General features: G+C 37.7%; 1 protein-coding gene across 3 annotated transcripts in view; it reads right to left on the bottom strand.

Annotated features, from left to right (window-relative positions):
• The window catches only part of arhgef10la (Rho guanine nucleotide exchange factor 10 like a), a 127,598-nt gene that overhangs the window by 32,160 nt on the left and 82,439 nt on the right, over positions 1-12,999 (bottom strand). For all 3 annotated transcript variants that reach the window (XM_014985201.2, XM_088005775.1, XM_088005774.1), the window contains one exon: positions 12,842-12,963. In XM_014985201.2, coding sequence (XP_014840687.2) covers positions 12,842-12,963 — 122 coding nt within the window. The remainder of the gene's footprint in view (positions 1-12,841; positions 12,964-12,999) is intronic.

Genomic DNA, 12,999 nt, shown 5'->3' with positions numbered 1-12,999 from the left:
AGTTGATCATTTGGTCCTTAAACCTATTACCTTTAGTTCTAGAATAGAAGAAAGAGGTATTCCAAGCGTTTACATTTTTATGAGCTCACTTGCATATTTAGGTTCAATGATAGCATGTATACAATTCACTCCCCAACCCAATCTTCTTTTTTCAGAGAAGGCAGACAGTTCAAGGGATGAGAAATGTTTTAAACTGGTGATACTATCACTAAGGAGGCAGAAGTCCCTAGTATCAGCTGTCAGACAAATATAATATAGTGTTGACTTCCTTTTCCAGGTGGTTTAACAATTGGCTCTTTGATTCATGAGTTTCCAGCTTCTCACAGAATGGCTGTGGCAGACAATTTACCCAATTCACTGCTTTAACAACCCAAACAAAGCCTGGAAGGCTTAATGACATATGAAATCACAATCAGCTTTGAAATGATTAATGACCACACTGTTTAATCCCTTTAAGTATCTAGAGAGTAGGAACAAAAACTTCTTTAGGAACACCAGCAAAAAAGTTAATCTTTAAAAATTCAGAGTACTCTGATTACAAATTAGTTATATGAGCCATCGGAACAAGTGTGCGATCGTAACATGGCCATATGGCGACACCAACACGTTGTTTGCTCATTATCTGTTTTCTAATAAATCTGACGCTCAAATTAACCTAATTTTAAAAGACAACACGATCAAAGTCAAAACTTGCAGGTCATGTTATAATTTCATGTGCTTCATGACACGCCTTGATTAAAATTCCCCTAGCATCCACAAGCACAGATCAAAGGGCCAACCACCTGCTGTGCATGCAGGCCTGTATTAAGCACAGAGCATTCAAAGTCATTTGAAGACAATAAGATTAAACCATCTGCAAGTAGATGTGTGGATTTTTAACTGTTCTTAGCTCTGGCAAAGGTCCTTTGGAGGTAGTTTGGGCACAAGGCAAAACCATGTGGCTCTCAGCTTAATATTGAAACTAACTCAGGACATCTCTCAGAATTTAATAAGCACTGTCTGAACAGTAACGATTCCCCGTCTCCCCTAGCTATGCCACAGATTATATCAGCAAAAAGTTGAATGAACTTGGAGAGAGGTTTTGCATATCTCTGCTCAGAGCCCCAGCTTGACATTGGTAGGACATTATAAACTCATATTCATGACTCGACTGAGATTTCTTCCCTGTGTCCTTCACTGCTGCAAGACTGCTAACAAATGTGATGCAAATTTACTCTGTTACTGTGCCCCATCTTCACACACCCACGCACATGCACTTCAAGCCCCCACCCTTCACCCTCTCGGACTCCTGTGACCATGTCCATTTGGACTTTGGATGAAAGGAGTGTCCTACCCCTGCATTAATGGTCTGAAAGAAGACTACAGGCCAAAACTTCCCTGTGTAGTTTATCACTTCCAACATCTTCACTTGTATTTTCCCAGAGGCGTCTGCACCAAGCAAAGACAAGCATTGTACAAGAGATTTTCACCGTCCTCAAAGACAGAGGCTGAAACAATGGTTTGTCATCATGAACGCCCATAAAATAAAACCCTGGGCTTGAGATCAAAACCTATCTTCTGTAATCCCTAATATCTGGGGCTGTCATGCCAGCTCAATCCCGACCATGTGGCGCTGGAACTGCCTTTGCCAAAGACGCTGTGCAGATTAAGGAGCACTTCTTGTATTTGAATCTGTCTCTTCTTGGAAACTTGCTTTCTATTTGGCGTCAGATTAGAGAATCCCAAATCACAAATGTTTCAAAAATGCTAATGGACTTTCTCAAGCATCACATTGACCAGTTGAGCTCAGTTCTATATTTAGATTTAAATAGATGATTTTTTTCATATTTCCAAATGAAAACAAAACGATTGTCCTACATGTCAAACATTTGGAAGCAACTTCAAGTTTCCTTTCACAATGCTTTCTTAAAAAAAAAAAAAAAAAAGTTTTATGGGTTTTAAATCTTTCCACTGCATGATCAGACTGTGTTTACTCTGCTATGTTGTGAACAAAAGCAAATAAAGTTCAGTTTTAGGGTTGGGAAGATTTGCAAGAATCACAACCCTTAGTGAAAAAGTTAGAAACAAGTCGGAGTTTTCTATGTTGACGTTGGAGCCCAGGAATGTTTCAATAAAAGAAAATGCAAATTCCAGCAAGAAAAAAATTACCATTACCAGCAAAGTTGTATTCTGATAGACTTCTTACAGAATAATCATTTTGGTTTATTCCAAAGTATAACCTTGCAAAGCCAATATTCAAACGGCTATTAATCAGACTGACATTCTGCAATAATAATAATAATAATAATAATAATATATTTTCAAGGTTAGAGTCCAGTCATCATATGACTCCATCTTTATCTCTACTCACAGCTTATCTTTGATGTTTAGAGGTGCCTCCTGATTATTTTGTTGCAATTATTGTGAAGGAATTATATTGTAAGCTTTGCAGAAAAAAGCTTTGCTGTTGGCTCCCCTGATTTCTGTCTAACCTTATACAGTAACTCTCACCCTTAGGGAATATGAGAATTCAGAGTATTAACTTTCCATTTCAGGATAATTAAAAACATATTTTTGTTTAAAAAAAATAATAGAAAAACTTTTCAAAAACTCCAACTAACTTCAGCTCAGATTAATTTCAAACAGAGATAATGGAAGTATGCGCTGTTCTTTTCCCTGCTGTTTTTTTTTTTCCATTTTGTTTAGCAAGAAGGAGTACTGGAAAAAACTGGGAAAAAGAATTCATTCCTGTTGCTTTCTGAAAGATGACCATTACAAAAACATTTTTGTTTAAATTATTGCACTACAAGTTGCTATTTTTAAATGAACACTTGTCAAGTGAGAACAATTTACTGTCACTGCAATCCATATAAATGTATAATGAAACACAATAGGGTGTCATTGCAACATTACTGCACAATTTGTCACATATTAACTCTTTTTTTTATACCAAATAACATAAGATTTGCTTAGCATTACAACTAACTGTGCTGTAAACCCTTGGTGTGGTTTGCTTATGTAGACGTGAACACAACAGTCCTACTAGCAGGCAGACCAAAACAACTGTACCAAGGCCGTTTGGAAGAGGTGGTTTTGGTAGTTTAAAACAAACTCTAAAGTGGTTCATTTATAGTGTGAATGTGGTCCAACGTTGATTTGACTCACCTACCAAGTACACGCTGCAGGTTAGAACCATATGCTTCCCTGTAGTCCAGTAAGAATTACCACAAACGTAGGGTGCATAAAGCCCTATACAACTTTCAATAAGTCTTCTCCAAATCCCTTTGGTATACCTTATTACATAATTTTGCATTGTACATTGATACCAAACCACCAGAAAATGTTATACGTCTTTATTCATCAAATAATTTGGAACAAAGTACACAAATGACAGGTGTAAAAATGCCCTTAGATTCATTTAGCTGTTTTCTTTAATTTGCCACAAAGAACAAATATGAGGCACATTTTCACTGATACTATGGTATGCCATATAATTACCCTAAAGCAGATGTAGTAACAGAACATTCTTGCAAGCTAATTTCATTGCACTACTGTTTCTAAAACAGCCATCTTTGTCTTCACACGCTAAGGGAAAGTGAAGCCAAGAGCCTTTTGAGAGAGAAGAACACAAGGGCAGAAAGAGAGATTTGAGTAATAATCTCTTCAACCCTCAAACCTTCTCCCTGCCCCTAAATTTGCTCACTCCAAAATATTCTGTTGTAATAGCGGTTAAAAGGCAGCTTTGTGTAAAAGCTAAGAATTTGACCATGTGTTTGTGTGTTAAACCTTATTTTCCTTCTTTAATCCCTTTGACATTGACCTACTACAACAAAACTAAGCAGCATCTACTGTTGGGGTTGCCAGATACTTAAAAGTATTAAGAGGGAAAGCTAATTAACAAAGCAAAGACTGAAGAGAGATAACAGCAACAAACTCTCTGATGTGGCACAATTAGAAATCAAAAAGGATGCAGGGTTTTCTTCCCCTTTTTTTCCAAACATAAGTAGTTTTTGCCCATCTTCTTCCCCACATGGATGCATAATCACAGGGAAAGAATGTGACCAAATTAGCACATTTAGCAGATCTGCTGGATTTCCCTTTTGGGTAGTTAATTTGTTCCTGCATGCTATCTTGACAAGTACAGAACGAGCAGAAACCCTTGGCAAGGGAAACAGAACTCCACTCTGAGGCATGGTTTCAGTGTCTATGATTCCCTGTAATTAGCATGTTAACTGTCACAGCAACAGATTGGGGCCTTTGCAAATGACCTCACTGTCAGGCAGTGGGTGTGGCTTTTCTTTAAAATTAAAAGATAAGGAAATGCACTGCCCTCTGTTGGAAAGAACAGGAAAAAAAAACATTATGAAAGTAAGGACTCATGAATACAAAAGTAACAAAACAAAGGCCGTGAGTGGTACTTCCTTACTGTTTAAATTCCAACAGTGAAAATGGATAAGTGTAGGGATTTGTTCTCCATTTCTGTCAGTAGTCACAATACTATACAAAACAGAAACTAACAGAAAGAATATTTATATTTCTCTTCTGTTCTTTCCATTATTATATAAATAGCTTGTTTGGTTGGTTTTAAAATGAGACTGTATCTCCACATTTGAGCTAAAGCACACATTTAGGCAGTTGCACTACTTATTTCAGCACCCTCATAATTATGCCAATATCTGCAACTTTTCTACAGTCTTTCAGCAGTGGTGCCATTTAGGCCGATATGGGGAGAAGTCAGCATTCACTTATGATGTCCATATGTCACAATGTTGGTGGTTTCACACTTAGAATAAAAGAAAAATAAACAAACTGATCAAACAATGGTCCAATTGAGATCAGAGTTATTAGTTAAGTATTTTCTGAATTGTTTTTTTATTCTATTTTCTCAGAGACAATGAAACTAAATGAAACATTTTCCATTCCATTTTCCTGCAGTTTGTACCATTTCACATGCCAGAATTTACCAAGTAGAGTTCACTCAAATTTCCACTTTACTTCTATGTTTTTATATCTTTTTTTTTGTTGCTCCCTACAGAACACCTGACTTTTTTGCGAGAGGAGGTGCACAGCCAGCACTTTTCTGCTTCATTCTTCAAAGTACCCACAGACTATCATTTGAGTTCAATAAACCTGGCTACAAATTCTGCTTAGCACTGGCAGAGTACAAAACAAAAGGATTGACCTCTGCACGCTCCTAGCACATTAGCTGAGATTTTGGAAACTGTCACAGCTGCCTCAGAGTTGTTCTTATCGAATAACAAAGTTTGACTTGTGACCTGACCTCAGCATGGGGTCCTCTTTGATTGGGAATCTTAAGCAGTTGGACGGTGTGTGCTGTCACAGTCCTCTGTAATTCTGACAGTGACAAGTTTAGTGTGCCAGGAGTTAAGCTTTGCTGAACAGAGCCACTCTTACCAACAGCCACAAAGACACGTTTGCCCTGATCCAGCTTCATAATCAGAAATATGACTGACACTTTGTTAAGCGTTTCTTATATTCCATATGCCTCCTTTGAACTCATGGGTTGAGCTGCATTGATTTGGTATTGTGAAGGGAGAATTATACTTCTATTTTTCAATAATTCAAGAGCCTTCTCAGAGTTTATAAAAATGCAGGGGCTAATTTTACTCCTGAATCAGACAAAAACAAGATATCACAGTGAGATCCATGTTCAATGTGTCTTTGAAAAATACAACTTAAAAAAATAAACTTCAGTAGATTAACAAAACATTTAGTGTATTTGTAATCCTATAGTTGCTTCTTTGGCAATAGATATCAACCTCACCTACTTTATAAATAAAGTAGCGTGGCATGTAAAGTGGCTTGGGCTCTACAGGCAACCTTTAGGTCAAAAACATGCATCACAACAATCATTTCTATTCCCACAAAATAAAAAATTAAAACGAAAACTAACTCATGTGAAATGAAAAGAAACCTGATTTCAGAAAAAAAAATAAATAAATCACTCGCAGTTCTACATTGTGCTGCTTGTTCCTCCTGTTTGCCAAAACGATATTACTATGGAGTCAGAGAGAGGACTGCTATGTCTGAGCGCCGAGAATGAGCTTTTAATCCATGCTGTGGCATCTATTCTGAACAAATGCACAAAGTGGTGGTATCTGTTGCTCTGAAAGGTAGCAAACAACCTTCAGGAAGAACAAAGCAAGCAGCATTGCATAAGGTGTCAACCTGATGCCTGTGGCTTAAATAATTAGAATAAAAAACAGTCTTGGGAAGAGGAAATAAATCATCAGAAAGATCTTGCCTGAGGCAAAGGCCACCTTTTCACACTGTCCTTCTCCTTTTTAATCCATATTTCATGACACAGTGTCTCATCTGTGACATGATACGCACACAGCCTTCACACATAGCTCTTTCATTCAGTCTGGATGCAAGAGCTTTGAGACATTATGTGCGTAAATTAGTCATTCCCCAGACAATGCCATAAACGTAGGCATGAGAACAAAATGTGTTTCCTAGTGCAAAAAGATGCCACTCAACAAGCTCATTTTCAGTGCATGCAACCACTTTTATGTGGTAGCCGAGTGCTCAGTCCCTCTTGCTTATCACTCCATCAGCGGGGAAGATGGATGACACAGTGAGCAAGAAGAGCATAGACAACATTCTCCTGAAGTACCAGCTAGCCAAGTAAACAAGTGCAGATCTCAGTGACCTCGCAGAAAGCAATTTCAACAGGCGCCGAGAAAAGTTACAACTTGTAACGGGATTAATGGATTTCCAAGCTTAATTGCACATTTTTGTTTAAAGAAAAGGAACAAGATGCAAGCATGAAAGATGATGATAATCTGTGGGATCTATCCGGACTAGTGAAGTGCATCAGAGTTGGGATGTGATACTCGCAAAACAGACACAATCCTTTCAGAAGGGGAGAAAAAAAAAAAAAAAAAAAAAAAAAACTAAAATGGATGCAGCACATAATCCTTCCCAGCGGAAGGAATTCTGTACTTTAAATTTTACATGTGGAAATTCTCAAAGCTATGCATGAGTTCTGGCCTATCAGCTATTCCTAACCCCTTCCTCCATTAATGCTTTTTAAACAAACAGCATTTACCAGAGTTAAAGTCTTGCTTTTGGACATAAAATAACCTTTTTAAGACTCCAGGAGAAGCTCGGCGTTCTGGTGTGAATTATGTGGCCAAGAGATTCCCGTCCCCTCGACATAAAATACTGCAAATATAAAGGGTTCATGTGAGTGTGCAAGGAAGCTTGAAACAGGACAGCAACAAAGCACTGATCTTCTTCAGAGCTTTGCTGAATAAGCTGTTTAACAGAAATACTGTGCACAAGAAAATATGTGTGTCCTAGATAAAGACAGGTATGTAATTTAAGCCCCTTAGTTCCCAACGCACTTTGTGATGCCAGTTGGTAAACAGCTTGCTGTGCTGTCAGATTACTGGCTTGCGTAAATACGCCCTTTATTGGTGTGGAGACTTTGAACTAACAACTTAACTTTTTCAGAGTAAAGCATCTCAAGTATCTGGAGCTAAAGACTGATAAGGTCTTTGTAGGGTATTTTATTTAAAAGTCCATCTGATTTTTCACTGATATCTACATCAACCTAAAGAGCCTGTCTGGGTAGACCGTACTTCAAGCACTAATATACTAAAACTACAGAATCTGGCATTAATTGTTCCACTTAAAAGTGAATTCTCCTGTGTAAAAATCTGTTACCCTTTTGGCTTTAGTATCTCATATTAATCCCTTAACCCAACCACCTCACCGCTCCCGATGGGCAAACTGCCAAACCTGCTCTGTTTCATATTTCAAAGATGGCAGAAAGGCCACTGAAAGAGAGCGTGCCATGACTCCTTAAACATCACAATGTGGTTTATCTATTAACTAGGATAGAGTTGGATTTTCTGCATGTTTGCGTGTGCCTGTGTTTGTGTGGAAGAGAAAAGGCGGGGGGAGGAAGAGAATGAAAGTGATAAATTGAGAAGAGTCAGTCCTCCCCCGCTGTTCTCACTTCGCAGACTTGTGATAAGGTTTATCTCCGGAGCCTAACGAGTTCGCCCTGTAGCCCTCTCAAGCTCCCACTGAGTGGACCTCGGTATACAGAACTGCATGCAGCTAGCAGTGGACTCAGCTCCCTTAGGTGACCTGTGTGTGTGTGCTGTTCCTGCTTTGCTTCAGAACTAAATTTTTGCAGGAAATGGCTTCGGCCCCTTCGGCCACATCTCTTTTAATCTGGGATTTCTTTTATGCTTCCTTTTCTTCATCCTTTCTTCTCACTGTAACTCAGACTGCCAAGAGAAGCTGCAAGAGCTGGAGAAAGAGCTGTGGAGTTTTGGCACACAGAGGCATGTGTGTGTCTCAGAGGCAATGGCTGAGGCAAAGATGGAGACACGGAGAGAGAGAGGGGACTGCTGCTGAGTTAAGCCCCTAATCACACTCTGCTCTGCATGAAGGACTTAAAGTCACTCCATTTAATTCTACCTTCTCTTTAGTCAGAAAAGGGAAAGAAAAAATGCCTACCTCTTCAGCTTTCTGATACCTAGACTTCATTCCTTTTACATGGCCATTCTGTTTGTGTATGAAATAGCAAAGCTACAAAGAGCACTGACTCAAATATGGTTTAAACTGTGTGTTCCTTGTCAACGTGAAGTTTTTGTCCGTAGCACATTTAAAAACAACAGTGTTGACCAAAGTCTTTCACAAAGACTAAAAATAGCCAAAGTTCAAAGGACTAAACTCAAAAATCAACGAGGACAAGAAAAAGGATAAAACGCTGAAGTATAGAACACCATAATCTAACACGACTAATGGAACTCAAACTGATCTCGAATTGACAGCCAATTAAAGAAAAAGTTTTCAGGAGAGATTTAAAAGACTGTACAGACACTGCAGCATGAATATCAAGAGGCAACTTGTTCCAGAGGCAACTTGTTCCAGAGTCTGGTGGTTGCAACTGCAAAAGCTTGATCCCCACTGTGCTTTAATTTGGCCATCGGCTACACTAACAGCGCCTGGCTAGAAGATCTAAAAACTATTTTTGACTGTAAAAGATAAGGAGAACAGTTAAATAATTAGGTTGCAAACCATTTAAAAATTTAAGAAGTGAGTAAAAGAATCTTAAAATCAATACGGCAATGAAAAGGCAGCCAGTGTAGATCTGCTAAGGCTGGATTTGGCCATGCTTTCTGGTACCTGTTAAAAGACAAGCAGCAGAACGGTACAGTAACAGCAGACGATAACCGTTTGCCACACAAAAAAGGAATAAGCAGCACAAAAGTACCAAGATGCATTAAACTGTTTTTACTTTTTAATTTGCCAAGCTCTTCAGTGGCATGCTCAGGTGCTTCATTTATTTACTATTAGAGCTGGGAATTTAAGAAGATCATCAGAGACTGCAATGTCCCCCTGGCTTGAAAGATATTAATTGATTTGGCTCTGCACTCAGTCACATGTAACAGCCTTTTGGCAGAACTTCTGGATGCCAGAATCTGGTGGGAAAAACCCTCTCTACCATGTCAAAACTTGACTTTTTGCTCTTCCAGCTGTTGTTTCACCTGACTTTGCTCAGTCCTCCATATGGCTAGCAGAGTACAGGTTAATGCATAGGTCTTAATCAAATGATGGAACATTGATTAACACATCGGGGTTCAGCTGCCATTAAGATAATTGCATTATCACTTTATAGCATCCTCCCCAGTAGACATGGTAATTCAACTTCCCCTTTGAAGCCCCATGTCTACAAAAGAGGTCCAAATATTCTCTTTTAGCTCTAAAAATATATTTAAAACTAACTTTACTGACTCCTAAAACCCTTTAAGTATATACCTTGCTTGCTCTGACCATTTAATCTGTTGGAAGATTTTCTGTCTTAACAGCTTGTATTGATCGAAATTCGTCAGGTAGCAACTTGAAGAAATGTTCTTGTGCAACCTTGTAACTCCAACAGTCTATGCATTTTTGAGTGAGACCATCAGTGAGATGGTGCATTTTAGTGGGCTTTGATTGCATTCAATAGGAAGTGAGTGTGTAAAATGGCACTCTATAATCTCTTTTGATGCAATCTCTCACTATAAGAAAAAGAAATCTGTCATAACTGCGGACTAATGGCGTGTTCAGAAGTAGAGTTCATGTCAGTGAAAGTCAAATTGCTTTGACAGATTTATCCAATGTAATCCAATTTCAGGCTCTTTGCCTCATAAACACTGACAGTTTAGAAATACCAGGGAATCAAAACATGCACAGCTACAACACATTTAAACATCTAAGAAACAAGCGGTGATTTGAAATCATTACTTCAATTCATAAACGCAGCAAAATAATCCAGGTGAGAGCTTAATTTGGTTTATCTTTTGTTACATAGATTTATTGGTATCATTGCTGCTCACTTCATTGCATTGCTGGTTTCCTGGTTAGAGGATTAAATTAGTCTTCTAATCTTTTAGTCATCCAGAACATGCAAATTGGTTTTCCTTCATAAAAATATAATAGATTTGTTAGGAAAGTAGAGAGATATTGCCAATGTGTGTATTCTAACAGCATGTGGACATACAACAAAAATAACAAAATTGTGAACTCATCAAGTTACAGAAGGGAAGGAATATAGTAACAGCTGTTTTTATTAGGAGATGCCACATGCAAACACAATATGTGTATGTACCAGAACATATAATACTAAGAATAATATTTTTTTTTCCAGTGGTCCTAATCCTCTTTATTATACAGACTGGTTAAAATCATAAAATAAATCTCCATTAAATTACAGCTGTGTGAACACATGCAAGGTTGGTGTCAAAAATCAGAGGGCAATAGGCAAACTGGTTAAAGATAACTGAACCGCAAAAGGATCTCAACTTATTGCAGTGAAGGTATGCAAAATACATTCTCTGAATGCAATGCATCAAACCTTGAAGTAGACAGGCTACATCAGGAAGAGACCACCCAATCTGTCACTCCCAATATCTGACGGCAGGAAAAAAAGGCTAAATTTCACACATGCTCACCAAAATTTGGATTGCAACAAACTGGAAAAGGTTTCCTGGTCAAATGCAGCTGCAATCTTCAAATTTTAGGGTCAGAATTTAATGGAAACTGCATTAGAGCTGGGAGTATTGATCTAAATATTGACACTATCGATACCAAGGTGAGTACTGGTATTGATCCGATACTAGTGTGATGAGACTGAATGCAGTTTCCCCATATGTCCAGTAAATTACTGGAATTTACTCACATAGTTCATGCCAGCACATATGCAAGAATGACAATACCACATATCCAGAGTTTACACTTTTAATTTAAAAGCAAAATTTTATATCTTTTTAATGTATTAATATGGCAGAATGTGATTATGCATTTGTGCTGAATAAAGAGGAGAAAATAGTATTCCTATTTAGGTTACAAGCAGATTACAGTCAAAGACTTCGGTAAAAAGGGAATTATTTTATTTTTTTCTGCTACATTGTGTAATATTGCAGTTGGTTAATAATAAAAAAACAAACAGGCACAAATTTTACTACAATCTTTGTCCTGTATTTTATCATAATCAAATAACTGAAGTCAAGTCACCAAATTATGCAATGGTAATTACATTTCAAGAAAAAAAACAAAACACTTGTATCAGAATTGTTATTAGTGACACTAGCCCTGTATTTACACGCTTTGATACCTCCTGCCTTGTAAAGGTTTGCACTGATGACTGTGTCCTGCTGGGTCATGCACTCTTGTACATGCCATGTACCCCAGTGGCCTCTGCAGGAATCACATCTCAGCCAATAGAGCTTTGGGTTGTGGTGAAATGAAAGATTGTTATAATCAGTGTGAAGTTGACAAATCTACAGCAAATGTGATAATAGCTAATGATGTCTGAGCTGAACTGAAATGCTTCCACAAAAATATGCACTGAATTTTGAGTGTATGCCACAAAGAACTAAGACAGTGCTGAATGGAAAAACTGCGCCAAACTCAGTCCTAGGAACTTCTAATGTTAAATATATATATATCTTTTTTTTTTCTGAAGCAAAAATTACCAAAATAAACTCACACTCGCCCCATCTTAATTTTAGCTGTTGAACTAACCTTGATTAAATTTAAATGTGTACTTTCACAATTTCCAGATTACAATTAGCAGGCTCTCAGCATGCAATGATTAAATAAACAGTGGCTTAAATCTACACAGCCTGAAATAAAGTCTAAAAAAATCCACCACCTGAGATCTAAAGAGCTTCAGGCTTCCAGTGGGTGGCTATTTTTTCCTTTATCCAACAATGAAAAGATAGCTCAGTATGACTCCATGGACAAAAGCCAAGAAAAAAAAATATTAACAAGCCACAGAAAAGGAAAGTCTTCTTTTCATAAAGTCTTTAACAGGTGAACATAAAATGTACCTGGCAAATATTTTATGAATGGGTAAAGAATTTACTGTTTGGAGGTCAAAAGTGTTACAACTGTGTTTTGGTGAACGTAGTAACCGCAAACATATTTTGAAAATATTTATTCATTCTAAATCTTGCTGAGACATTAAATCTCTAATCCTGGAAATGTTCTTCAGGTGATAGAAGGCCAACTTTGTACCAGTCTTTCTGTGGCTCTGAAGGTTCAGGTCAGAGTTCGTCACTACACCCAGATTTCGGGCCTCATTGCTGGTTATTAGTAGTAAAACCTCAAGCTGTGCTTTGACTCTAGTTCGTTCTTCTTTAGGTCCAAAGATAACTTCAGATAATAACTTATACTACAATATAATTTTAAATTTTATATGTTCACTTTGTCATTGCAGTGATTTATACAATCTCACAAATTTCAGTAAATGGTGAAATTTTGCACAAGATTTACAAAAAGACAATGAATCAGTGAGTGAGTGAGTGAGTGAGTGAGTGAGTGAGTTAAAATTTACCTTTCTTTCTGGTGACTTTGTAGCAAAGACAGGCATGTGACAGGCAAGCAGTGGACAGGAAAATGGTACTATTGTTTTCCCTTCATCTTCTCCATATAACCAACCTCGAGAATTTTCCTCTCCTGAAACAAGCAAACAAACAAATTAAAGTTTTTCTC

This window comes from Poecilia mexicana, unplaced genomic scaffold (genome assembly GCF_051168715.1).
Source record: "Poecilia mexicana isolate PSO_F unplaced genomic scaffold, ASM5116871v1 scaffold_5, whole genome shotgun sequence".
Classification (NCBI taxonomy): domain Eukaryota; kingdom Metazoa; phylum Chordata; class Actinopteri; order Cyprinodontiformes; family Poeciliidae; genus Poecilia; species Poecilia mexicana.
This window is presented reverse-complemented; position numbering and strand designations above follow the sequence as displayed.